This window comes from Ciona intestinalis, chromosome 1 (genome assembly GCF_000224145.3).
Source record: "Ciona intestinalis chromosome 1, KH, whole genome shotgun sequence".
In the NCBI taxonomy this organism is placed as follows: domain Eukaryota; kingdom Metazoa; phylum Chordata; class Ascidiacea; order Phlebobranchia; family Cionidae; genus Ciona; species Ciona intestinalis.
The window spans coordinates 3,084,277-3,111,848 of NC_020166.2; the positions used below are offsets into that span (position 1 = coordinate 3,084,277).

Here is a 27,572-nt window from a genome sequence, read left to right on the forward strand (position 1 = left end):
TATATGTGCTAAAGGTGTCACGTCTCCCCCACCCTTTCTAACAATAGTTATAGTCGCCAATATACTTTACATAATTTGTACAACTTGGTAAGCTAGTTATCAACACTTAACACTATTTGTGCGAGAACAACTAGTTATTACACGGGGTCTTCTTTTATAAAACCAAAAGGTACCAATATGTATGCTGCGACAAGCCTACGAGTAAGTGCAAAATTTTGCAGGTAACTTTTTGTTTGTCATTGTACATTTCATGTTCCAATAATTTTACACATTGTAGTATTCACAAAAACAAAGTTTTTGAATAAACATAACCATAGATACTCTAATATGTGTTGCAGTATTCGTATGAAATAAGTGATCAGTCTTTTTTAATCTCAAAAACATCGGCATCAAACATAATGAAAAATCAAACAACGTAATAATTGCCATTTTATGATAAATAATAAATACTGTGACGTAACTGGCAAAACAGGCACAAATAATACTTAGTAAATGTCCTAGCAACAGTTGATTTCAAAATGCATCGAGCGTACCAACCTATTACGCCTGCTAATAATAAACTATTAAAGAAAAGATGGGACCAAAATCGCTTCGATATTCACAGGAAAAAAGTAATTCAAGGTATTTTCATGCTTTTTTTGTGATACAAGTATTTTATTTCCTTGTATTTTACCACGAATGTGAATACAGCTGCCCATGGGTAGTAACATAACAGATAGTTAGATGTAGGAATGACTGTATAACTTACTTTATCCGCACGTGCCCGGAACACGACGGTCTCTATAACACGGGTGTTCTGTTTCATACACCTCGTGCCAGCTTACGAAGCTACCATGTATATGTTACTTTGTGGGTGATTAGGATTTTTTTGCATGGCTGATAATTTCGACAACCAATTAGTGACCACTTGGTTGGAGCAATTGCCGATAAGTGTCTTGCCCAAGGACACACACGCCCACAGTGGTAGCGGTGTTGTAGTCTGTTAGCTAGGGTCTATTTCTAAAGTCGGCGCTTTAGCAATCTCTAGACCAGAGCGTTTGACCATGGAATGCTGAACATTCCATGGTTTGACTGAAATGATAGAGGTCCGTATCGAAGCTTGACACTGCTGTCTTTGTGAACGCGTATATCTCTGGCCAAAAAATAAAGCTGCAATTTATTTAATCCAGTGGCAACAAATCGGTTGCCCGAATTGTAATTTATAACCAGGCACATTAGGTGTATGGAGGCTCTTTATGGCGCGTTTAGGAAAATTATTTCCGCACTATACATTTTGCCAGGCAAGAGCAAGAATAAATAGAAAACTCTAATGTCCTGAAAAAGCTAGCTGTAAATGAAAAGTTACAAGACACGAGCTTCGAAATAATTAAAAGGGCTCAGTAATTAGGTTTCCTTACGTAATGCCAACATAGTGTACGCTGTTAACTTATTGGTTAAATTAGTTTAACATCGTAACAAAATTCGGGCCTTGTAATACTGCATTTCTGCCGGGCATGCGGCATGTACACGCAATGGTATCATGTGAGTAATTACGTCTTTTTTCCCAGCGCGGCCAGTAATAGATAACATGCCGCCCGAAACATACATGCATTTGCACTTAAAATTAAAGAAGTTACAGATGGAAGAAGAACGTCTTGCGACTGTAGAAAGAGATAACAGAATTCTTATGGAGAAAATGAGTTACATTATGCGAACCAAAGTATGTTAATATTTTGATTTTGTTTGGAATTAAAGTTATAAGACTGTGGGAGAGATGGAATACCGTGAGCAGGTATAAATCTAATATAGTAGGGTGGGGGAAGATGGTACACCTTTAGCACATATTATATTCAAATATCCTGATCGTGTTTTAAACAATTAACAACCGTCTATATGGAAGACGTGAAGATACGGCGGTTTTGTAATTCTTTGAATGTTCTTTGTTTACTACCAAATGAGACGAGAAAATAAAATGAAAATGTGTCCCGTCTTTCCACACCTTACTATATTTCCTGATCGTGTTTTGTTCTTTGTTTACTACCAAATGAGATGAGATTGAAAGCATGGCATTTTAATTGTTAAGAACACGATCAGGAAATATTTGATCTCGGTGCTGACAATATCCCATCTTACCCCACAGTACTAATTAATAAATAACTGTCTATGGAAGTCGTGAGGATACGGTTTCATAATTCCTTGCATGTTCTTTGTTTACTACCAAATGGGACGAAAAAATAGAATAAAAAGGTGTCCTATCTTCCCCACTCTATTATACACCTTTTTAAAACGACAGGGCCGAGTTGACAACTGGAATAGCTACGAACAGAAAAGTTTAAACAAGACAAAACGTCAAAGAGAACTTTTACGCGTTACACACGAAAACCAAGCGATTTTGAAGCGTATTTCATCCAAGGAACCACATTATAACCACTTCGTTTGGGAAGATGGTTGGAGGGTAGGTATCCAGAGATTGTATTCACGATTTCTCGGCTACCGATTAAAGTTAGTCGATTGCGGTATCTTATGGTTATACGCTTTTTTTTCTGTGCATTACTTATTACAAAAGTTGTCGATCGAAATCGGCCGACTAAGTTTTAGTCGGTCGATTTGACTCGACTTATAGGCCGAGATTAGTTTAGTTGGTGGCTGAGAATGTCACCCCAGTTTTGTAGCTGTAGTTGCGTGCCACGGGAAAGTGGTTGACTACCTTTTACCCAGAGGTTACAGATTCAAAGCTCACAGCTGCTACCATTGTAAGCGTGTGTGTCCTTGGGTAAAACACTTAACGGCAGTCGCTACAACCCAGTGCTAGTCGCTGAATAAATGAATGTATGTAACAGTACGCATAAAAAACTCTCTGTTTCAGGTTAACCAAGGATACATGGCAAATATTTCAAAGTATCCACAAGATTGGGGTTATACCAAGAACTCACTGCGTTACTCGTCCCAGCCGCACCCCCACCACCCAACTAATAAAATTCAACGTCGAGTAAGTGTTTAATGGTTAAACAACATTTTTAGTATATTATAGTACGGTGGGGGAAGACGAGACACATTTAGCACATACTATCAAAATATCTTGGTCGTGTTTCAAACAATTAACAACGATCGATTGGAGTCTTAAGCATACGGTTTTAAATTCTTTGAATTTTTACTTTACCTGACCACTCTTATAAAAACCGCGTTACAATGGTTAGCGTGTCTACGCATATACCCCATACGGTTTCGAGGATCGTCGCTGCTATCATTGTGGGCGTCCGTGTTCTTGGGCAAGATAGGTAATGCCTATTCCTCCAACCACGGCCTACTAGAGATTCTAGAGATCTCTAGAGATTCCTCCAACCACGGCCTACTAGAGATCTATCTCTAGTAGGCCTTGCTCCAACCCAGAATGAGTTGTCTAAGCTGGCAGCAAATTATACCCACTGTCTATTCCCGCCACGTCAGAATAAATAAGTAACATTCTTTCATTTTATGTTTTTACAGTCCAGCCGGGCAAAAGCAAAGAACGAAGAACTCTAAAGACAAATTGACCATTTTTCGCTTGTTAAAATGCACTTTTTGAAATAAATCTCGTTTTTATGGAAGCAAAAACTTAACCGTTTGATTCGAAATTTTAATATAAAGAGTATCGTAGCTCAAAAGCTAGAGCGCTGGTTTTTATATGAACCGACACCAAAATCGAAGCTCGGTTCTGCCGCATCGTGGGCGCCGTTAGCGTCTAAGACACTTAATGGTAGTTAAACTACCATTCTTATAAAAGAAATACTCTTAAAATAGCAAAATTTGGTCAAAGTAACAAAATTTTGTCAAAGCGCAATTACTGAAATTAACACTTTATAATTGCCGCACCGCTAAAAGAGTTTCCAAAATTCTGTGGTAACTGGGAAGAGTTAATTTCGTTTCATGGACAATTCGGGTAAATAAATAATTGTCAACTAAGAAAATGCTGCAAAACGGGTTATGTTTGATATAATATATAATGAGAAACAGATATATCGATTGTTTGGTCGTCGTCTCCAGGATGCAAGAGCATATATCAAGCAAGTAGTAAAAAGGTTACCACCGCTATAACGGATGTCGTTTACACACTTGTTGTTGTTTTGGTGTTATACGTACAGTTTCGGTTAGTAACTTACTAAGAATTTTATATTATTTGAAATCAAAATACCTAGAAGACGATAACAGAACAGTTAGAAAGGGGAATGCCCCCAAAACTAGTGTTTCCCAAATCAGATTTTATTGGTGTTGTAATAACTACCTGGATAAACAGCACTCTATACCTGCTGTGATAAATTTAAATAGAAAAGAAATTGGTTTTTAATAATGACCGACTGTAAGTTGTATTGGTATTTATTTATTTATAAGGCAGCTTCATTTCTTACAGGTGCATTTTTATTGTAGGATTATAATCTGTTGAGTAAAAGTGCGAACCTATTGTGTTCAGTAAATTTATTTTACTCTAGTTTAAAGTACAATCAAAATAGCCATACAACTTTACTAAGAAACGGTGTTAAAACTACCATTTAAAGAAAGTATTGTAAACACTCTAGCAGGCGTTGCGTTTCCATAAATGTAAATTTTCGGCAATTGGCTTCTTAAAAATCAAATTGTGCACCACTGTTTCTTTGTCCCAGACGTATGAAAGTGAAGGAAATAAAATAAATTATGAATCGTACCAACTGTGATGTCATGTCTACCTAGTTTTGAACTACTTTCTCCCTTCGCAATGGTCACTGTAGGCGTTGTTTGTAAAGTTGTATCATAATTAATTACATTCAGAAGTGAGAAATGATACAGACGTAACGCGTAATGAGCGCTAGGTTGTTAAACACTGTAATAGAATCGAACGCCTAACACGCGTCGTTTTTGCTTCACCGTGGTTTCTAATTCAGTTATATGGTGTTTAAATTGAACAGTTCTTGTTTTTCGCTAGTATGCTGCATGTTATTGCTACTTAAGTCTTATAACGCATTTGTTAGGAAAGGAAAAGAAATAAAAATAGGTAAAGTCTGGTTGGTTAAAAAAACGTGTTTAGAGGACAATTTTACCAATTAATAAAATATAGTTTAAAGAAAAATGAACTGAAGTGAGTGTATGGCTGTACTAGTTGCTTTTAGCTAAATTCACGTGTTTCAGTGATGTTTTAACGATTGTTATTCCCTTTCTCTTCCTTTTCAAAATAATATGATCTTCGTTAGCCTATTGTTTTAAATAAATAAATAAAAAATTCTTTCTCTCTCTCTCTCTCTCTCTCTCTCTCTCTCTCTCTCTCTCTCTCTCTCTCTATATATATATATATATATATATATATATATATGTATATATAATTAGTTATCCGTGATTGAAGTTTTTTTTCTTGAAAAAAAGGAATCGATTTTCACAACCGCTTTTAATAGATTTTCATCTTGAAAACTTGTTTTTTATTGTGCGGTTTGTGCCCATTTTAGTTCTGTGTTATTAACATTTAATAGTGTATGAATTTTTTGGTTGTTTTTAACTGATATAATATATTCTTTTCAACACTTTTTATTCATAGCAAGTTTTAAGAACTGTAGTTTGCTGTTGATTCACTTCACAACGTTCTTTAAATAACATGATCTTCGCTCTTGTTTAAAAAAAAAATAAAAATTTTGTTATGTTATTTTAGGGCAAAATTTTACATAAACTAAAATTTTCCATAAATCCTCTTATACTTTTATCATGTACTGAAACAAATAAACATTTTATTCAACAGATATTTTATTTTTCTTTCCGCACCCTTAAATACTGTTAAGTAAGCGATATTATAAATACCCGTCAAATTATGATTGTTAAGAGTAGTTAAAAAAATAAAATCAAAGATGTCTGGTGGGCTGGATGATATAGATCTAGCTGGATTACGGGTAAGATATTTTCGAGTTTTTAGTGATACAATGCTTAAATAAGCATATTGATGTAAAATTTAATTTCATATGGGGTAAAATTAGATGTTGTTTTAACAAAAACCAAAACAAAAATTTAAAATGTTAGCAGTTTGGAAAAATGTCCTGTAAAATGTGTTTTTTTCTTAAAATATACAGAATTTTAGCAATTTGAAAAAAATCTGTTACATATATATATATAACTTTAATAGCCTAATCAATATGGCAATATTGCCCTATTAAACCCTAATAAACACTTAAATATAAATGCAAAAACATATAACTTAACTAAATATTTTTCGTGCAAATTTTAAACTATTTGTTTATGTTACAGCAGTTAAAAAAAAAAAAAGTTAACAACTGCCCCCCAAACATTTTGATTTGTTTTGTTTCAGGAACCTGCTGGGATATTCGAACTGGTACAAGTCGTGGGCAATGGAACTTATGGACAAGTGTACAAAGGCAGACATGTCAAGACAGGTCAACTCGCTGCCATTAAAGTGATGGATGTAACTGAGGTAACATCCAGTTAATTGTCTTTTGTTTCCACCCCTGGGTATTGGTCACTAAAGTTTAGACTTTATTATGGTCCTGTTGGGAAAAGTCTTCTTAAGTTGGCATATATAATACTATATTTATTCTACTTGTGTGAAGTTTGTTGATTTTTAAATTTAAAACGTAACAGTTTCATGATAGCATGAATCACTCACCTAAAGGCACTTATCAATCCTTTAAAATATACATGACCCATACATGCTTTGCTATTGTTGCTTGTGCTACCATTTGCTTAATGCTTAATGTGTGCCAGTGTCTTGTGTCTTTTTATCATTGTTATGATGTAACAGTTTTATGATAGCATCAATTTCGCTCACTAATCAATCCTTTGAAATATACATGCCTGTTACATGTCCTGCTACCATTTTCTTAATGCTTGTGTGTCGTTAGTGTTGTGTCCATCTATTGATCATTATATATTAGGTAATGTTTAGCAGTTAAGTGTCTCAACATATTAGGCAATTTTTTAAACATTTACACTTTAAAACTATTTGCGGCCTAACAATATACATATCCATAATATAACATATCTAAAATTTTCCATATAACTTAAATATTCTGACATTTGTCAGTTTTAGAAATTGTATCATAGTTAACAAAACAGGAAAATCACTGTCAAGTCATTCTCATGTCATCTTTATACTGCTTACCAGCAACTATAAAATCAAACATTTCCTTTTTTTTGATTTCTATGTTGTTGATTGTATAACATTTCTATAGGAAGAAGAAGAGGAAATAAAGTTGGAAATCAACATGTTGAAGAAATATTCAGAGCATCGTAACATTGCAACGTATTACGGGGCTTTTGTGAATAAAACTGCACCTGGCAACGATGATCAACTGTGGGTAAGTTGAACTTGATTATTTGGTGCTAGTGAATAATCCTCCCCCTTTGCGTTATCTGTTAACCACTATACAACCAACTAATAACTCCTATAATCAGTGGCGCAGCCAGGGGGATTAGGGTATCGCGACCCCCCCCCCCCCGCTTTTAAACCAAAAAAAACAACAAGTTATATAGTTAAAAAAAATATTTTTTTTAATTTTTTGATTAAACCCCCATTTTTTTCTGGCTGCGCCACTGCCTATAACCATGAGTATAGGAATATTTTGAGAGGGTGTTCACAAGAAAATGTTTAACTAATAGTTGCAAAGCGCTTTAGCTAGCCCCTGACGCCTAACTGCCAATCACTAACACTTTTTACCAGCCTAATATGTAATGTACTGGAGGATTTTTTACTAGTTCGTTTTTTTTGGTAAAATGTAAGACTTTGGTTTAAAGAGACCAAATATTAGCATGGGTTAGGCTTTGCTACAAATAAGTTAACAAAACAAGAAAAAAACTATTGTTTAGGATTGGTTTTGTTGTAATTTTGATTTTCGTCTTGTTGTTTGGTTTAACTTTAGAATCTGAAGTTTAAAAATACTGGTATTTTTACAAAAAAGTCAGAAACCTTCGACATGGCTCAGTACTTGTGCTCTACTGTCTGTGTAAAAACCCTTCATTGAGTTATTCATTGACGTGATGCTGTACTTATTATATCTCAATGAATCATATAAAGATATGTATTCATTTCTAATGACAAACAGTACCTGACTGCAGAGAACACACCATGAAAGGAGTTATGACCATGTCACTATTCATGTTAAATTATTAGCCAATTTATTTAGTGTAAGGCAAGAAAATGTGGTTATTTTATTACATGTCACACATGGTTCAGTTGCTAACAAAGCCATACAAGTCAATACTGGTACACCTTCCTATTGTAATTTACTAGTTCGATAAGATTTGTTGTTTTTGAAATTCGAAGTTTGACCTAATTTTATTATTGGCTGGTTAGGAATTACATGGGGTGTATTCTTAACGGAAAATTCCGTTGTAAAAGAAAGAGATTAGCTGTTGTTTTAATATATTTTTCAAAAATGTGATTAGTTTGCACTTTTCAATAAAGTGTATATATATTATTATATATGTTTATGTGTATATAATATAGGCTTACGTATTATTTTTTATATATACATAGGATAGTGCCCAATATGGGTTTTTAATTTTTTTTGGTAGTTTTTACAATTAAACACATAACTGCTTAATGAAACTGTTGAAACTATTTTTAGTTAGTTGTTTTATATATATAATGTAGTGATTAAATGTGTAAAAGGAAGACTTACAAAAAACAACGGTAAATAAAAGTCCTATTAACGAGATATATAACAGTTTACATCGTTTCATAAACCATAGGTCCCACGTCCCATATATTTATTATATATCTGTAATTAAAAAAACTTTTTGGAAAACTATTTGTCCAATCGAAATTTTGTATGAGTAAGCTACTGTTTGCGTTTGGTATATTTAATATGGCAATAATATGCACTGTACATTGGGCGGCAGACCAAGCCAGCACCATAGTTTTTGCCCTGTATAGTCCATAGGTGTAATACAGACAATGTGAAACATTGCTTTTTTTGTTTTGGGAGTTTTTCTGTAAAAGCCATTCAAATGGTACCAACAGGAAGTTAGAACCTCCCAAGTCAGCATTGCCTGCATTGGTCTTGCAACACATAATAAAATACTATATTACATTACAGTTGGTCATGGAGTTCTGTGGGGCTGGATCTGTTACTGATCTCGTTAAAGCAACAAAGGGAAATTCATTAAAAGAAGACTGGATTGCATATATTTGCCGCGAAATACTGAAGGTACGTTTTTGTATCAGTCAGTAATGAACCAACTGTGGCCTAAACACTGCGCTACTATTATTATCAAAAAAAAAAAATTGATAAGATTAAGATCCAGACCAGCGCTTCTTAAACTGGGGTAAATTTACCCTTTGGAGTAAATTCCTAGAATTTAGAGGGTAAATGAACTACCCATCGAATTCCACTTCAGTTCAACTGATGTAATTAGTTTTTTTCTCCCTGTTTAATAAATAAGCGCCATATTACATATTGTGGTAAATCTGATAAGCATATTTGTTAAAAGGGTAAAGCAAACAAAAAAGTTTAAGAACCACTGATCTAGACCTTAAAAATCAGGACATATCCTCAGAATAAATATGCTATGGTATTAATAGACCTGTCTGGCTGTCTATATATCAAAGATCCCTTGCAGGCCGTGCTATAGCACCTCACCCACATAGACATAGAATACAATTTTTATAATAGTTGAATTAAGTCTGTTATTTCAACCACACCCATATTGTAGAAACGATAGAAATCTACAGCATTCGTAAGTGTTACTGTTGTAATGCAATAATAGCTATCAGGATTGTTCATGCTTAAAGTTATGTCTTCAAACTTTTAATATTATATATATATATATAATAGGCGTGAAAATTTTACAATCTGAACAGCATTTTCCTAATTATATTTGTCTAAGTGTAGTAGTGTTCATCAGGCTTTTTTATTATTATTTATACCAATTAAAATATATTATACACCATTGCATAGTATATTATATATATAAAATATATGAAAAAAATGTTTGAATGTTTAACCAAAAATATGTTTGCCCTGTTTAAATTTCAAGCCTAATGATGTAATAATACACACTGTTCCATCACAGGGCTTACAACATCTGCACAAACACAAAGTAATTCACCGTGATATAAAAGGCCAGAACGTCCTTTTAACGGAAAACGCCGATGTGAAACTAGTTGACTTTGGAGTTAGTGCACAGCTTGACAAAACAATTGGACGACGTAATACATTTATCGGCACGCCTTACTGGATGGCACCAGAAGTTATAGCTTGTGAGCAAAATGCATCTGCCACTTATGATTATAGGGTAAGTTTGTTTAATGACTCATGTTCAGTTGGTGTAACTTCTTAGCTTGTATAACTTGAAGTAAATAGTCTTTGGATTAAGCAAACATTAGCTAACTTGCAATTATAGTGTCTTGTGTAAAGTAAAGTCTAATTTCTCCTGTTTGAAGTCTATACCTTGTAAAGTTATTCATACACGCCCCCTTGTTGTCAATTGTTACGTGTGTTATTAATGACCACTAATGATAGCGGCACGTTTTGGCTATGTTGCGTCTTTTGTTATGGCTTCATAGCTGTATACAATCGCATTGGAAATGATTATTCAAATCTAGCCTGCCCCTATAAAGCATACACCAAACACAAAGTGACAAAACAGTTCGTTTTAACATAAGTGCTATGGTGACTCATATGTATGTAATATATTCAATAGCAAACAATAGTAGCTGTCAAAATAAGGTTTGCACTAAGCATACAAGTTGTATGATACAACATAATGTGCTCACACCTTACAGTGCTGCCACAACATTTTGACAGCTATTGTTGTATCATTAGTCTTTGTAATATATCATGGTGGGGCAAAAAATCCTGAAAACATGAGAAGTCAAAAAAATGTGTGTATACAAAAAAACAAAGCCAATGTATAGCCCTACTATATTCATTTTTTTGATACATTAAAAAAATTAAGTTTCTAAATGTTTAACAACTGTGGGCGTTACTGCATTTTTAAAAAAATCACCCAGATTTAATTTAAATAAGTTAAAGTAGGCGCCTTTGTTTTTACCAGCTTTACAACAACTGTTTAAGGCTAGTATATATATTTTAATAAATAAATTCTACCTACAGAGTGACATATGGTCATTAGGAATCACTGCTATTGAAATGGCTGAAGGATCACCTCGTAAGTTAATGTGACATCACAAATTTAATTATGACATCATAGTACCTATGAAAGACAACCGTTTTTATGGAATTTTGAATCGCTTAAAAATATGTGTAGTTTGGACTACCTATCGCCTGATATAGTTTAAGGTAATTTTAGTAGCATTTTGATTGGTTGCGTTACTTTTATAGGATTTATATTATGCTTGTGTCTATTTGCAGAACATGGTTTTACTATACAAGCCTACATATTATACATAAAATAAAATCATAAACACAACAAATATCAATTGTAACATTGTACTTTCAAGAAGTATGTTACTTCGAATTTTGATTAATTTTTAAATATTTTATCTGAATAGAACTGTTTATGTTTAATAGGGATTTACACACGGTATAAAAATAACAGCAATTTAAATTTGTTGCTCCACTTTTTTTTACAGCCTATATAAGTGTGTCAACAAATTTCAGGGCTATTAGAAAACTAGAGCAAGTTATATTTGTCCCATCATTCACACTATAATTACAGCTCTGTGCGACATGCACCCCATGAGAGCTCTCTTTCTTATTCCAAGAAATTCACCCCCGAGACTCCGAGAAAAAAGATGGAACTCAAGGTGATTAGGAATAACTTTAGACTTCCTGTTGATTGTGGGTTGCTTATTATTCTCGCCTGGTGGAAAACGATAGTCATTTTAACACGGGTGTTTTATCACCTCGTGTCTGCTTTCGAGTTTCCATAATTTTGTTTGGTAATTACTTTAATGAGACCTGGGATTTAAGTTTTATTTTTTAAATTTCGTTATTATATAATAGGAAATAGTAATAGATATTATATATATTAACATATATAAATATGATGTTTGTTGGGCCATTAGGCTTTTTAATTTGAAATCTGTTCTTTTAAGACCTTAAAGTTGACCTCACAGTGGGTATTATGTAAATTCCACAGTGGGTATTATGTAAAATCCACACTAACTAGAAAAAGAAGGCAGTTTTAAAGCTATCTTTGATTTTATCAAACACGTTATAGCCATTCTGTTAAAATACAATCTACAGATAATACTCCACAAACCACGATTTATACTTGCCATTTTTTGGACGGTCATACATATAAAAAACGTAAAAACCCTGACAAAAAATAGCAGCTTAAAAATTACGCTATCTTTTACTTTAGAAAAGCTTTGCTGCAGCTTCTGCTTCAAGCTTCATATAATTTCAAAGCTTAATGTTTTAACAACACTTAACTACATACTCAGGTTCCAAAGCTTTGTGGAGCAAACACTGATAAAGAATTACCACCAGCGTTCCAACACTGACTCCTTGCTACGCCACCCTTTTATTAAGGACCAACCGAACGAACGACAAGTTAAAATTCAACTAAAGGACCACATTGATAGAACCAAGAGAAAAAAGAGTGAGTGTTTTTGTTTTTCTCGTCCCATATTGTAGTAAACAAAGAACATTCAAAGAATTATATTTTTCTATTTTCTCGTTCCGTATTGTAGTAAACAAAGAACATTCAAAGAATTACAAAACCGTATCTTTACAACTACCATAGACCAGGTTTTTTTAAATGTTATTGGGATATTTGTATATAATGTTCTAAAGGTGACCCATCTCCCCCCAACCTACTATAAACATATAGATTTAAATAAGAAACAAACTTGATATTTTGTAAAAAAATGATATTTTGTAAAAAAATGATATTTTGTAAAAAAATGATATTTTGTAAAAAAATGATATTTTGGAAAAAAATGATATTTTGTAAAAAAATGATATTTTGTAAAAAAATGTTATTTTGTAAAAAAATGATATTTTGGAAAAAACTTGATGTTTCTCAACATCCTCTTATTGTTCTGTAGTTGGAGATACAGAGTATGAGTACAGCGGATCGGAAGATGAAACTGAAGATCCTCCTGAAGAAGGAGCACCAAGCTCTATCGCCATTGCTCCAGGAGAGTCAACTCTTCGGAGAAATTTCCTCAAATTGCAACAAGAGAATAAAGAAAGGTGATTTAAGGGGGGAAAGGGGTTTGGGGGAAAAAACTTGGGGGGTTAATTGGTAGTTCGGAACATTAAAAATTGTTTATTTTTGAAAACCTTACTTTTTTTTAATTTTGAGCATGCGTGAAACAAATTTGTGGGGTAATTTGTAGTTCGGAAACATTAAAAATTGTTTATTTTTGAAAACTTTACTTTTTTTTAATTTTGAGCATGCGTGAAACAAATTTGTGGGGTAATTTGTAGTTCGGAACATTAAAAATTGTTTATTTTTGGAAACGTTACTTAAGCTAAAATGCAATTTTACTCATGTCTCATAATCTTTGTCTATTTATGGAATATCAGAGGAAATAAATGAGATGTACAAAAACTAAAAAACAAGATTGAAACCCCCTTTTCTAATTTTTTGGGGGCCTGCGTACTGTATATGTAGGGGCTGCACTTTTTTGGGACTTTCCTTATTTTTTTGGTTTAAGTATTGTTTAAAATGAGTATGTTTCAGATCGGAACTCCAGAAGCGAGAGAGACAGCAGAAGGAGTTAAACGATGAACGGAGAAAGAATGAGAAGAAGAAAGAAGATCGAAGAAAATCGGATGACGTGAGTTGAATGACAAATATTTGTGTTTATAAAAACAATAAAAAATAACCGTTACTTTGTTGATGTCTTGTCTCATGGCAGAGTTTTTTAAAAACTATAAAAAATTGGTTAAATATAAAAAATAATTTTTTCCCAAGACCAAATTTTGGTGCTAATATTACCAGAAAAGCACTTAGCAAGCTATAATTGTCACATAAAATATCTTTTTTTTTGTATATATCAATTACCAGTGTAAAATGTAAAAATATAACTTAAATTATTCCTTCCAATTTTTATGTAATTTTTTTTAATTTAGCAGCGCGAGAATTTACGTCGTGAACAAGCGAAGAAAGAAGAGCGCGCACGTGAACAGAGACGTAAATTAGATGCAGAGCGTAAACGAAAGGTAAATGATTCATGTGATTTATGATGATGTATTCACATGATGATTTATTCACGTGATTCATGATAGGAGGAAGAAGCAAGGTTGATGCAGGAAAGGATTCAACAACAAAGAGTGAGTTAATAGTTTAATGTTGCTACTAAGGGCATTAATGTTGTTACTAAGGGTGTTGATGTTGCTACTAAGGGCACCAATGTTGTTCAGAAGGGCATAAATTTTCCTAATAAGGGTACTAGTGTTGCTACTAAGGGTGTTAATGTTGCTACTAAGGGCTCTGATGTTGCTACTAAGGGTGTTAATGTTGCTACTAACGGCACCGATGTTACCATCAATGGTGTTAATGTTGCTACTAAGACCATCCATGTTGGTACTAAAGGGTGGTAATGTTGCTACTAAGGGCAGTGATGTTGCTACTAAGGGCAGTGATCTTGCTACTAAGGGCAGTGATCTTGCCCGACAGGAACAATTTAATTAGAGTTTTAGATTCACTTCAAATTTTTGAATATACTTAAAAAAAGTTTTTTTACCATTTTTTTTTGTTGGCAGTGATCTTGCTACTAAGGGCCCGACAGGAACAATTTAATTAGAGTTTTAGATTCTTTGCCTAAGTTAGCAATTTACTCATATATTTTTTTTTTCTTATATAATAAAGAGAGAGCAAGAGGAGGCTCATCAAAGAGCAACAGAGGAGGCTCTTAGGAGAAAAAAAGAAAATGAAGCTCCGGTGAGATTTTAAAACATTCTTCTTAACTTTTTTATTAAACTGTGGGAGTCTGTAGCAGGGCAAATAATTTTGCATTATAAACTTTTTGAAGAAACATATTATATTAATTCACTCCCAGTCAGTGTGACATGTCACACCAATATTGGTAACCTCATGTTAACTGTTTATATAAGCAGGTCTAAAGTAAATTGCATTTCCACATTAATCATTAAGGTTCCCCATGTTTGAATATTATGCATTCACCACATTTTTGCATTTGCCACATTAACAAATAGGGTATTTTTGACTACTAAAATATTTTTAAAAAATCATTTTTTTTTTAATTCAATAAAACATGGCGTATGCTTCCAGCCAATATCCCACCAGCGTAGCCACTCTCAACACGTTCGTGAAAAGCCGCAGTGGGCACGCCAGATCGAAGAAAGAAGCAAACAGAATAGACCAGAGTCTCCCGTACAGCAACGAATAAGATCTGGCTCTGTACAACTAACCCCTGTGAGTGGCCTCTGCTATTAAACTTTCTAAAGGAATAAATCCCTTACAAAATAACAATAGTTTCGTAAAAACATTTTTCTGCATCTGCAAAATCACAAATATTTCTGTAAAAACATTTTTATGTAACTGCAAAATCACAAATAGTTTCGTAAAACATTTTTCTGCATCTGCAAAATCACAAATATTTCCGTAAAAACATCTTTAAAACAAAAAATTAGCAAAATTTAATTTAGTAAAAAAAAATTTTTACATTTAATTATTATAAACAATATTTCACGCAACAATTCGTATTGTGGTAAAAACAATAAGCATTATTTGCAGAGTCAATCCCCAAATCGAAGTCCTGCATTGCCACGACGACAGCCAATAATCCCAGCGCTTGCACAAGACAGATCTAACCCTGGTACTGTAGAACGAATTGTCAGGAGTGAGTTGCATGATTCCATGTTTTCTTTCACACTTCATTTTACATTTATTATGCTGGCTGTTTAGAAATTGGCCATAGGGGTTATAGGATGCATTTGTAATTGGGGTCACAATAGGCTGTATTGGTCATTTTAGGTCACATGGGAGGTCATAGGTCATTTTAGGTCACATGGGAGGTCATGGGTCATTTTAGGTCACATGGGAGGTCATGGGTCATTGTAGGTCACGTGGGAGGGCATTGTAAGTAAGTAAAAATGGTTTCTGTTCGGCTGTTAAAATTTATATTATATTTAGCAAGAATTTGTTTTTAGATGGGTTTTGGGTTATGATATAGAATAATAAATATATATATATATACTAGCTTATGGCATAGGTTTATGGAGTTCGGTTAGGAAATAGTTTATTTCGTTTGCTACATACAACGAAGTGGGTTGTAGTATGACAATGTTTATGCTTGTGTGAATATTCCGACCAGAGTTTAGATTTCTCATATATTAGGTTGGGGTAAGATGGGACATGTTTTCATTCTCTTTTCACGTCCCATTTGGTAAGAAACAGAAAACATTAACAGAGTTATATACCTATATCTCCATCACTCTTACAGTTCCCAATTGTTTAAAAGACAATTACGAAAGGTGGGATTTATGGGCCTACAGTAATTTTCTTTACCTTACAAAACTCTATAATAATTTTTTTAAAAATGGGTTTATGTGTTTAGCTAATATAGGTAGATTATTTGTTTCTTGCAAATTCGCAAAAATTTAACTCAAAAAGGAAAAAATGAAAACAAAAAGTTATAACAATTTAAGTCACAGTTGGTGCATATAGTTGAACTAAGATGTATAAAATAATAACTGAATTACACTGAAAATGATCTTTCTAAAAGGTTTGAAACATTTTATGCACGGCTTTTTTATTTTATTTTGGGCATGATTCGAGTTCTGTTTACTTTTATACATTTAAGTTGAATTAATTTATTATGGGTGTTTTATTTTATGCATGGTACGAATGTTTGGTGTTAGATTGGCACTTTGTGCATGTTTATAAGTTTATCTTTATTATTTATTTGAAAAACACCCAATACTGCAGTTAAAAATTGTTATTTTAACCTGATTCTAAACATCACTTTTCGTATAGAGTGAAATGGAGCAACAGACTTGTACTCAAGTCATACCCATAAGCATTAAAGGCTACAAAAACAGAACATGTTATAATTGCATTAGGAATTGTACATTATGACACAATCTAATCTAGTATGACACACCTAACAGGAAAACAGTTATTTTTCTTACAGTTTTTAAAGTTAAAGCTATCATCATATTGTTGTGCAGCGGCAAGCCATGAGGTTTTCAGTAGTAGCAAAAAAATTTGTTTTGGAAATAGAAACCTTTCCTCCACCTTTATTTTTTATGGCTGCACAACATATATTACTTCTGTAACCCAATCTAAAATACAACATTTTCAGTCATATCTACACTCATTGGCGCAGCCAGAAAGAAAAAATAAAGGGGGGGGGGGGGGTAATCAAAAAATTTTCATTTTTTTTTTGGTTTATAGGGGGAGTCGCAATCCCCTAAACCCCCTGGCTATGCCACTGTTTACACTTACAGTATATCTACACCTTTTACTATCCAATACAATATACACATAAGTCGTACAGTGAGACAAACCATGAGAGCCAAAGTTTCCCATCACCGTAATATTAACAACCAATATATCTATAGACTCGCCGCATCATAACAGGAAACAATACCCACAAGTTCCTGATGATTTGGACAGAGTTGCTGCGAACTTAAAAGCAATGGCTGCACCCTCATTAACCAGGTAAATAAGGTTTGACAATTTATACAACCTTTTTTAAAGTGTTGGAGCAATTGCCATTTATAATACAGGCCACTATATATTGTATGGTTGACAATTTAGACAACCAATAGACTGCCTTAGAATGTAACTTACTTTACCCTCGCATGGCGGAAAAACGACAGTCTTTATAACACGGGTATTTTGTTTAACACACCTCGTGCCAGCTTACGAGTTACCATGTATGTTACTTTGTGGGTGATTATTTTTTTGGATTTTGTTATGTATAGCTGGTAATTTGTACAACCCATTAGTGATCATTTGATTTGAGTAACTGCCTTTAAGAGTTCTGCACAAGAACACATTCGCCCACAGTGGTGGCAGTGGAGAGCCTTGAACCTGTAACTTTTGTTCTATAGCCAAACACCCTAACCACTGCCACAACGATAGCTTGAAAACATAGTTCATAAATTTTAATGAAAAAATTAAGTTGAAAATAACATGTTGTTTCATGGTCTGTTTTGCTTTTGATAAAAAATAGGCTTCTAACTGCATAGGCCACTTAGCGCAAATTCAAATACAGTTTTCAAATTATGTAATTTTTAATTAGACATATTGGGCAAATTTGGTCATCTAGCTTGTTGTACAAAGTTTCGTCAAATTTATTTTAATTATCAAAACATTTTATTTTGATATATGGCTGATATACAAATACCATAAACTTTAAACAAATATTTTGTAAAATTTAGTCTCTAAACTGATGATTTGGTATATGGGGCGTTTTCCAACTATGACCTAATTAACAGGCCCATGGCATGCCAAAAATTTAAGACCTCACTCATATAGAATTAAGTACTTTTTTTTCGTATGGTTTTCTATTTCTTGACACCCATGTATAATACAGACCAAGTGGAAATCACCAGACCAGAGTTACGGATTATTCTTCTTCATCTAATAGCAGTGATAGTGATGATTCGTTCATTGATGCAAATCAACATGGGGGGATGTAAGTTGATTTTTCATAACTTGACAGTGGACATAAGACATGTTTGTGTGTGTATATGTATGGTGTATTAAAAGACACCTTTATTTTATAACTTTACAGTAAGCATGAGGTGTATGATTACATCGTGTACGTTTCAAGTGCATAAAACATATTATATCTTGACAGTGGACATAAGGTGTATGGATACACTTTTTATATGTCTGGTGTATAAGAACACACCCATTTTATAACTTTACAGTAAGCACAAGGTGTATGAACACACCATGTGTGTCTGACTGTCTGCTGTATAAGGAGACACCCACGTTATAACTTGACAGTGAGCATGAGGTGTATGAATACCCTTTATATGTATGGTGTATAAGAAGGCACCCATGTTATAACTCGACAATGGGCATGAGGTGTATAAATCCACCATGTGTGTCTACTGTATAAGAAGACACCCATACTATAACTTTACAGTAAGCACAAGGTGTATGAATGCACCTTATATGTGATATATATATGTCTATTGTCTAATAATATAATTTCTAGTTCAAACCAAGGAACATTGGTGATAAACAACCAAGCAGGGGATTCATATAGTGGGGTAAGGTTTTAAAAAAAGGGGGGGGGGTAAAAAAAAAATGGCTTGGCATATATATACTTTGTGCACAAAAGAGGCATACCGACAAAAAAACAAAATATGTGAATAAAGATGCTTAAACGTGATTTAAAAAGGTACCAGCAAAGTTTCAAAAAACAAAACCGTTTTTGAAAAATAATGAGTGTCAACTAAAATAAAATGCAAATTATTTGTATACCAATTTTCATTTTTCGTTGGTATGTCCCTTTATTAAGTGTTTGTTTGAAGGTCCTATTAGGTAGTAAAAAAGAACATTCAAAGAATGACAAAACTGTATTCTTAAGGCTCCCATAGACCGCTGTTATTGCCCCAAAAATGATCGGGTATTTGGATATTGTCTGCTAAAGGTGTCCTGTTTAACCCCACAGTACTGTACCATGTTGATATACAAATTTAAAAATAAAAAAAAATAAAAGAGTTAAAACGGTAATATTTTTCCCAGGGAGATACACGTGGAAGGGATAATGGGGGTCTAAGTAACTCGCAATCAAGTTGGGATAGAAGAGCTGGTCCTTCAGTTATGCCGGATCTACTTCCAAGGAACCATCCTCATGACCTACATGATGATGTAAGTTTTTGTGAATATTGGTATGGGGCAGTGACGCAGCTAGGGTTTTTTTTGGGGGGGGGGGCATGACCTCCACCCTCTAAAAATTTTAAAATCATTTTTTTTTAATTTAAAAAGATACGCTAAGTATAGGGAAATGGAATACTGACAGTGTAAAAAATTCCTGAATAAAAAATTATTTAGAGTTTAAATAGAATAATGTAACTGTATCTGAATCACATTTTATTATTTGGTTAAAACGCTCCGGAATGTACATTTTAAGATTCAATCATGTTTTGCTTTTTTTCTGTAAAATGTCTATTCCCCCTTTATTTTTTTAGGTTGAAACCCTAGGTTTGTGAAATGAGACCTGTGATTTAACATATAAAAATTATAACATTACATAATAAAACTTACGTTTTTCTAAATACTTTTTTACCTGAAGAAATTAAAGAAGTTTTTTACTAGGAGAAAAGTATTTTTCTAACAAAAACAACTGTTTTTTTTTAACATAAACAACTCTACTGCGAGCATGTTACTTTTGGACGTACAAGGGTGTTAGAGTAATGGGGCAAATCTGGCCTAAATTCCAGGTTCTTAATGACCTCACCCATACAGAATAAAAAATAGAATATATACATAATAGCAATTGTTACATAATATATACATAATAGCAATTGTTACATAATATATACATAATAGCATGATAGCAATTGTTACATAATAGATACACAATAGCAATTGTTGCATAACACAGACATCAGCTTCTGCTTCGGGAGCAAGCGTTCGCGATGATCGTAAAGTGTCGGTCGTTAACGTGAACCCTCATTCATCCGAACACGCACCTGTTGTGACCACTGACATGCCGGAAATACGAAAATATAAGAAGAGGTTTAACTCCGAGATTCTCTGTGCTTCTCTATGGGGTAAGGGGGTAGGGGGTTTAGGAGGTTTATTTCGTGTATAAATATAGATATTACATAAAAAAATAAATAACATGTAAAATTATGAAACATAAAAAAATAAATAACATGTAAAATTATGTAACATAAAAAAATTATATAACATGTAAAATTATGTGCTGAAAAAAGTTATATAACATGGAAAACATTACATATCATAAACAAATGCGATAGCAAAGATCAAATAAATTAAAACAACAAGAAAAGCAGCAAAAACAATAGTCGTTAAAAACACGCTACTGAAGAAAGCTATTTCAAATTTTTGAATATACTTAAAAAAAGTTTTTTTTACCATTTTTTTTGTTGTTTTGATTTTTTACATAGATTACATATAAACACTATTTTTCCACAGGGGTTAATTTACTTATTGGAGCCGACAATGGAATGATGCTGTTGGATAGAAGTGGACAGGGAAAGGTTTATCCTCTCATTGGAAGGAGAAGATTTCAACAACTCGATGTATTGGAAGGTCTTAACTTGGTGGTTACTATTTCAGGTATGTGTGTGTGGTATTACAGTGGTTGCACATTATAATAAATTGGAAAAAAATTATAATAAATTGGAAAACAGGAAAAAGTGGTTACACATGATAAATTAAACACATTATTGAAATTTTGGATTTTTTTAATTAGTTCCTTATATTTTTTATGATAACTTTTTTTTATTATGATAATTTTTTTTTTAATTGTTCCTTATATGTTTTACAGTTATAGTAGGGTAGGGGTAGATGGAAAATTTAGCACATAATATCTAAATATCTTGATTGAGTTTTAAATAAATAGCAGCGGTCTATGGAGTCGTGAGGATATTTTGTAATTACTTGAATGTTGTTTGTTTACTACCAAATGGCACGGGAAAATAGAGTCCAATTTACATTTCTTTCACTCCCTTTTTAACAGCAGTATTTCAAATTTTTCCAACTCTAAACCTGGGCTGTTCGTTCCAATTTCTTTACAAATTCAATCATACTGCTGTTCTAATTACTTTCCTTCCCTCCCCATAGTTACAGCTTCTGCACTGCTCTTTTATTTACTTTGTTTCACTCCCTTTTTAACAGCAGTAATTTTTTTGGCTGTTCCATCTATTTTACTCCACCCATACTGCTGTTTAATTTACTTTCCTTTCCTCCCCAGGTAAGAAGAACAAACTGCGAGTTTATTACCTCAGTTGGTTGAGGAACAAAATCCTCCGAAACGATCCGGAAGTTGAAAAAAAGATCGGTTACGCTCCTGTGGGAGATTTGGAAGGTTGTACTCAATATAAAGTTGTCAAGTAAGTTTGAAAAACATGATTTAATGTCACAAAAGCAAATACAAAAGCATAATTTAAAATAATTTGAATTCAAACTAAAAAATAAAAAAATTAAAGTAAAACCTAAAATTTTTTGAAAGACTTTGTACTTAATATAATAAAGTTGCCAAGTAAGTACAAACAATATGATTTTATGTCGATGTATTTTTATTTGTCTGGTATTGTTTATAAAATAAATTTAATATAAATTAAAATATAAAAAAAATAATATAAAACCTAAAATGTTGCGTTTTGTTTCTCCAGCATTATCTATAAAATGAATTGAATTTATATTTAAAAACTAGGTTAAAAAAAAATAAAAACACAATTTAGAACATGAAAATTTGCTTGTGTCTTTCGCTTGTCTGTGTGTTTATTTTTTAAAATTCGATAATTAGAAAAAATAATGTTATATGTATATAAAGCTTACCTATACTATTTTTTGTCGAACATAAACCTTACTCTGGTTTTGATTTAAATGAATGAATAAATGTAACTTACTTTATCCTTGCCTGGCTGGAAAACAACAGTCGTTATAACACGGGTGTTCTGTTTCACACACCTCGTATCAGCTTACGAGTTACCATGTATGTTACTTTGTGGGTGATTTTTTTTTATAACAAACCGGTATTACATTCACACAGGTACGAAAGAATTAAGTTTTTAGTCATTGCTTTAAGAAACAACATAGAAGTCTACGCTTGGGCGCCTCGGCCCTACCATAAGTTCATGGCTTTTAAATCCTTCAGTGATTTACCTCACAAACCAATGATAGTGGATCTAACAGTAGAAGAGGGCTCCAGACTTAAGGTGTGGTGTTATATGATTTTTGCTTTGCGTCTGACTGCGATGCGGTGTCGTGGCACCGCTCGCGCGAAATACTCAAATGGATTTTCCGGGTGTTGGGGTAATGGGCCAAATCTGACCTAAATCGTAGGTCCTAGACAAGGACCTCACCCATAAAGAATAAAAAAAAGTTATATAATTTATATGTGGGTGAGGTCCTACAGTGAGCATATACGTCATGAGACCTGGGATTTGAGCCAGGATTGGCCTATTACCCCAAAAGTGTTATGTAGTAGAATGGGGGAAGACTGGACACCTTTAGCACATATTTTTCTGATCATTTTTCAAACAATTCAAGGTTTTATGGGTGGGTGAGGATGCAGTTTTATATTTTTTACATCACTGCAACTATATTTGTTTAATTTCTAATTTTATAACAGGAACTGTGTTTTTTATTAAAATATATATATATATTTAATTAGTTAATCTCTGCTAAAAAATTAAGCTCAAGTATTTCATAAATACTCTGAGAGCTTGGCTAAGTAGGGAAGTTTGAAACTCTGAAACATATAAAATTTTAAATATATAAGTGAGGTCTTATAGTGTGGCACGCTAGGTAACCTATGATTTTGGGTACACAAATACAATAATATATTTATATATATGTATTAATTTAAAGTAATGGAGAAATGGAAATTAGGGATTTAACAACAGTTGTTATTCTATGGATAAAATATTTATTGATTAAAAAGTGAATTTAAGACCAAATTTACAAATATTGAATTTATTTGTTTATAAAAACAAGAGAACCACAGTTGTTGCATTATTGATAACTATTGATGAAGTTGGTGTTTTTTTTCGCACAAAATTGTCACGCAATGTAAAACATGTGAGATGTGGCATAATACAGTACAAATCAATTCTTTGTTATAAATAGGGGGAAAAAATAGTAAAAATTGCACAAAAATGGCTTCGTTCAAATAAATTTAAAAAAAGTTCATTGTTATAAATAAGTGTAGACTATAGTAAAAATTCCACAGAAAATGGTTTTTATTTAAAATGAGTTTGTTTTTATAACTAAGTGTGGAACATAGTAAAAAATGAAGAGAAAATGACTTTTTATTACAAATAGGTTCATTTTTATAAATAGGTGTAAAATATAGTTGAAATTGTACAGAAAATGTCTAATCTTATCACAACACCGTTTCATTTATTATTTGATTCACTTAACTGCACATGCATTTACATACAAGGTAATATTATACACTTCCTATCCAGTGTCATGCATATTAGATTAGTCTGCAATTTATTCGTGGAAATGACAGCAGTGTGTGTTCCACAGATGTTGGTATATTGCTTTATGTTCTATACCAATCACATTATCAAATTAAATACTTTAGTAATAAATTTTAAATTACTATATAGGGTGGGGAAAGATAGGACACTTTTTCGTTCCATGTTCTCATCCCATTTGGTAGTAAACAAAGAAAATTCAAAGAATTATAATACTGTATCCTGACGACTTCCATAGATTGTTGTTAACTGTTGTTGTAAAAAACACGATCATGATATTTAAATATTATGTGCTAAAGGTGTCCCATCTTCCCCCACCCTACTATATAAGAATATACCAAGTAAACACAAAGCAAAAAATGGTATACTGTTTTTGTATTTTATACCAATCATATTATCATGTTAAATATATAATGCTGCTGGTTAGATGGGACACCTTTAGCACATAATATCCAAATATCCTGATCGTGTTTTAAACAATTAACAACAGTCTTTGAGAGTCTTGAGGATACGGTTTTATATTTCTTTGAATGTTCTTTGTTTACTATCAAATGGGACCAGGAAATAAAATGAAAAGTGTCTCATCTTACCCCAACCTACTATATGTCTATTTAAGTAGACTTTAGATTTAAAAAATGACATTGCAAAGAACAACTGTTCAACAAAGCAGGATTCATAAAAAACCTTGAAGCCAAAAAGGCTTAGCTAGTTTATTTAATCTATTCTATATGGGTAATGTCCAACAAAAAAGCATACGCAGGCCTGGGAATTTAATCTAATTTTTTCTATTAGTTCGTAAAATGTTCTGCATGCTGTTAAGCTGTTTATGTGTATGGTATCTATTTGACTGTGTCAGAAATTCGGAGAAAATATACACTGTTTATGTATTGATAAAGTTCTGAGTTCCTGTTCTTGATTTACATGTTGTTTATTCCACTTGCAGCTTCTGTATGGTTCCGCATATGGATTTCATGCAATAGACGTTGATTCCGGTCAAAATTATGATCTCTACATTCCTAATCATGTAAGTAGAAACATGTTACTTAAATGTTAACTATTTACACCAAATTTTTGGTTTAAAAGTTTTATTTAAAAAAAGGTTCTGGTTTTTACATTAATAAAGTTTTAAATTAAGAAATGTTTTCTAGAAAAAATGTTAACTATTTTTACTAAATAATTGGTTTATAATATTCATTAAAAAAAGGTTTGGTTTTTTTACATTTAATAAATTTAAATTAAGAAATGTTTTCTGCAAAAAACATTTTAAAGTTGACAAAACATTTATGTAACAATGGTAGCAGCAGCAAGCCTCGAACCAGTAACCTCTGGTTTAGATGACAGCACTAACTCCTTTGCCATAGTGGTGGAAAAAAACACTTTTATTGTCAAATACTTTTACAATTAACTTTTACATTCCCCTTTAATCGTCAAATACTTTTACATTCTATTTTATTGTCCAAAAAAAATTTGCAATCTACATTTATTGCCAATTACTTTTACATTCGACTTTAATCGTCAAATACTTTTCCATTTGACTCAAGATGACGCCACCTATAACAGCCCATGCTATTATTATGTTGCCCAACTCTGATGGGATGGAGTTGTTGGTTTGTTATGAGGATGAAGGGGTGTATGTTAACACATACGCCAATATTAGTAAAGATATTGTTCTACAATGGGGAGAACACCCAACTTCAGTTGCTTACATTAGATCAGGTATGTGTTGTTGTTGTGTGCTAAAATTTAGGTTAGTAACTGTAAAAGCAGTATTTTTTTAAATTTTTAAAGCAGTATTTTTATCTATTCTGAGCAGTGTTTCCCAACATATTTTGAGCAGTGTTTCCAACATATTCTGAGCAGTGTTTTCCAACATATTTTGGGGCAGTGTTTCCAACATATTCTGAGCAGTGTTTTTTTAGCATTTTGGGGCAGTGTTTCCGAACATATTTCGGGTGATGTTTTTTTTTACAAGTATAATAATGCATGGCAGCAGCAGTATATAAAATGCTTTTAATATTCACCTCCTTACTTTTATTGTTCAGGTCAGATCATGGGTTGGGGGGAAAAGGCAATTGAAATACGTTCCGTTGAAACCGGCCATTTAGACGGGGTGTTCATGCACAAACGTGCGCAGAGACTTAAGTTTTTATGCGAACGAAATGACAAAGTTTTCTTTGCATCCGTGCACAGTTCATCATCAAGTCAAGTCTACTTCATGGCCCTTAACAGGAATTTGCAAATGAATTGGTAACTTGAGCGTCCTATCGCGCTGCTAAGACGCACACTGCTGTCAAACTGTCGTCCAAATTTTCTGTACATCTGATATGCACAAAGTCCTTAACCTGTCAGTGGTTTATTCTCAGTGTTGAGAAAATTCATACTTCCCAAAATAACTTAGCCTGGTGAGGAATAACAACGATTTTGGTTTTTATATTCTCTGAGATACTTTTATTCTTCTTACTGTCCACCTAACTCTTATTAACTTTAATCATATGAAATAGTGTTTTCTGCTGGGCCTTCTGAGACCGTCCTTTTAAGCAAGTTTAATGATGTACACATGCATATGGGAGAAAAATGTGCTTCCTTGTGGTTTAAATGTTCGTAGCCAACTGTGTCGCTTTCAAATGCAGTTGACCACTTAATACAAAGATACTACTGCGTGTAAACCATGCAAAGCATAAATAATAAATTGCAATGATATTTGTGTCGTCATTTTGCTGGTTTTATATACCAAGGCAGAATACATAAGAGTTTGGAAAACAAAGACTTCACCTAAATAGAATAAATGGACTAGGCTTCACCTAAATAGAATAAATGGAATACATAAGAGTTTGGAAAACAAAGACTTCACCTAAATAGAATAAATGGACTAGGCTTCACCTAAATAGAATAAATGGACTATCTTAATAAAGGTAAAAATTAATAAAAAGAGGCAAATTACATAAGAGCATAGTTTTGGCTGATACAGAAACCATACGGTGCATACATCCAGTCTCACAGCTTTTAAAATAGCATAAATATTTAAACAAATCTCTGTTTTTTTGTGCTCCAGTTATTACTCACATACAGCCAGGCTCACAGAATTAAAAAAGCATGAAAAATTGTCTCTGTTTTTTTTGCTGAGTTTTTACTCTTACCTACAGTATAGTTGGAACTCAAGACCTTAATGCTCATATTCAATTTCTGTACCATTACACTACAATGTTAATAGGCACATTCAATTCATGGATATATACTATTTAATGTATTTTTATGGTCTGATACTTGTAAGTTTTGGTACCTTTGAAGAAGTTTTAGTATGAAAATGGTTTTCAAACAGTAAGGTTTAGTTAGTTTAACTTTGGTAATAGAGTTGAATTTGTTCTAAAACACTAAACAAATTTGTTTTAAGGCAATTTGAACTAAATAGTTTTTGCAGTTCTCTTTTAGTGTTTAAAATTGTTTCCAATTTGCAGCAGAAAAGTAATGAAACAATGTAATTTGTGTCAACTACCATTATATTTCAAGTTTAAAGGTGAAAGCACTTTGTGAATTTTTTAGGTAATATACTGTTTTTAT

The 27,572-nt window shown here is 32.8% G+C and overlaps 2 protein-coding genes across 5 annotated transcripts; both read left to right on the forward strand.

Moving 5' to 3' along the window:
- Positions 1 to 496: 496 nt before the first annotated feature.
- On the forward strand, positions 497 to 3,573 carry LOC100178239 (uncharacterized protein CFAP97D2-like). The gene is made up of 5 exons (XM_002130904.5): positions 497 to 621; positions 1,548 to 1,699; positions 2,273 to 2,434; positions 2,846 to 2,968; positions 3,466 to 3,573. Exons 1-5 carry the CDS (start codon positions 519 to 521, stop codon positions 3,499 to 3,501), a joined length of 576 nt encoding a protein of 191 aa, XP_002130940.1. The 5' UTR covers positions 497 to 518; the 3' UTR covers positions 3,502 to 3,573.
- A 2,129-nt stretch (positions 3,574 to 5,702) lies between these two features.
- Positions 5,703 to 26,726, forward strand: LOC100184515 (TRAF2 and NCK-interacting protein kinase-like). 4 transcript variants are annotated; one of them, XM_009863888.3, is made up of 26 exons: positions 5,703 to 5,864; positions 6,278 to 6,400; positions 7,158 to 7,283; positions 9,024 to 9,134; positions 10,000 to 10,221; positions 11,043 to 11,097; positions 11,608 to 11,695; positions 12,338 to 12,495; positions 12,944 to 13,091; positions 13,585 to 13,681; positions 13,977 to 14,066; positions 14,133 to 14,177; positions 14,716 to 14,787; positions 15,139 to 15,282; positions 15,604 to 15,709; positions 17,433 to 17,532; positions 18,413 to 18,514; positions 19,046 to 19,100; positions 19,579 to 19,704; positions 20,441 to 20,609; positions 20,998 to 21,141; positions 21,779 to 21,917; positions 22,580 to 22,745; positions 24,958 to 25,038; positions 25,556 to 25,730; positions 26,057 to 26,726. In XM_009863888.3, exons 1-26 carry the CDS (start codon positions 5,823 to 5,825, stop codon positions 26,263 to 26,265), a joined length of 3,093 nt encoding a protein of 1,030 aa, XP_009862190.1. In that variant the 5' UTR covers positions 5,703 to 5,822; the 3' UTR covers positions 26,266 to 26,726. The 4 variants fall into 4 exon arrangements, with proteins under 4 accessions (XP_009862190.1, XP_018667424.1, XP_018667418.1 ...); XM_018811879.2 differs by having other exon boundaries at positions 15,604 to 15,685; XM_018811873.2 differs by having other exon boundaries at positions 13,980 to 14,066.
- Positions 26,727 to 27,572: the final 846 nt, after the last annotated feature.

Excerpts from the sequence above, each read along its gene's own strand:
- LOC100178239 (XM_002130904.5), top strand. The coding sequence starts at position 519 with ATGCATCGAGCGTACCAACCTATTACGCCTGCTAATAATAAACTATTA. Across the intron at positions 622-1,547 it reads CAGGAAAAAAGTAATTCAAG|CGCGGCCAGTAATAGATAAC; the intron begins GTATTTTCATGC and ends CTTTTTTCCCAG. Across the intron at positions 2,435-2,845 it reads TTTGGGAAGATGGTTGGAGG|GTTAACCAAGGATACATGGC; the intron begins GTAGGTATCCAG and ends TCTCTGTTTCAG.
- LOC100184515 (XM_009863888.3), top strand. The coding sequence starts at position 5,823 with ATGTCTGGTGGGCTGGATGATATAGATCTAGCTGGATTACGG. Across the intron at positions 9,135-9,999 it reads TTTGCCGCGAAATACTGAAG|GGCTTACAACATCTGCACAA; the intron begins GTACGTTTTTGT and ends GTTCCATCACAG. Across the intron at positions 19,705-20,440 it reads CTCATGACCTACATGATGAT|ACATCAGCTTCTGCTTCGGG; the intron begins GTAAGTTTTTGT and ends TGCATAACACAG.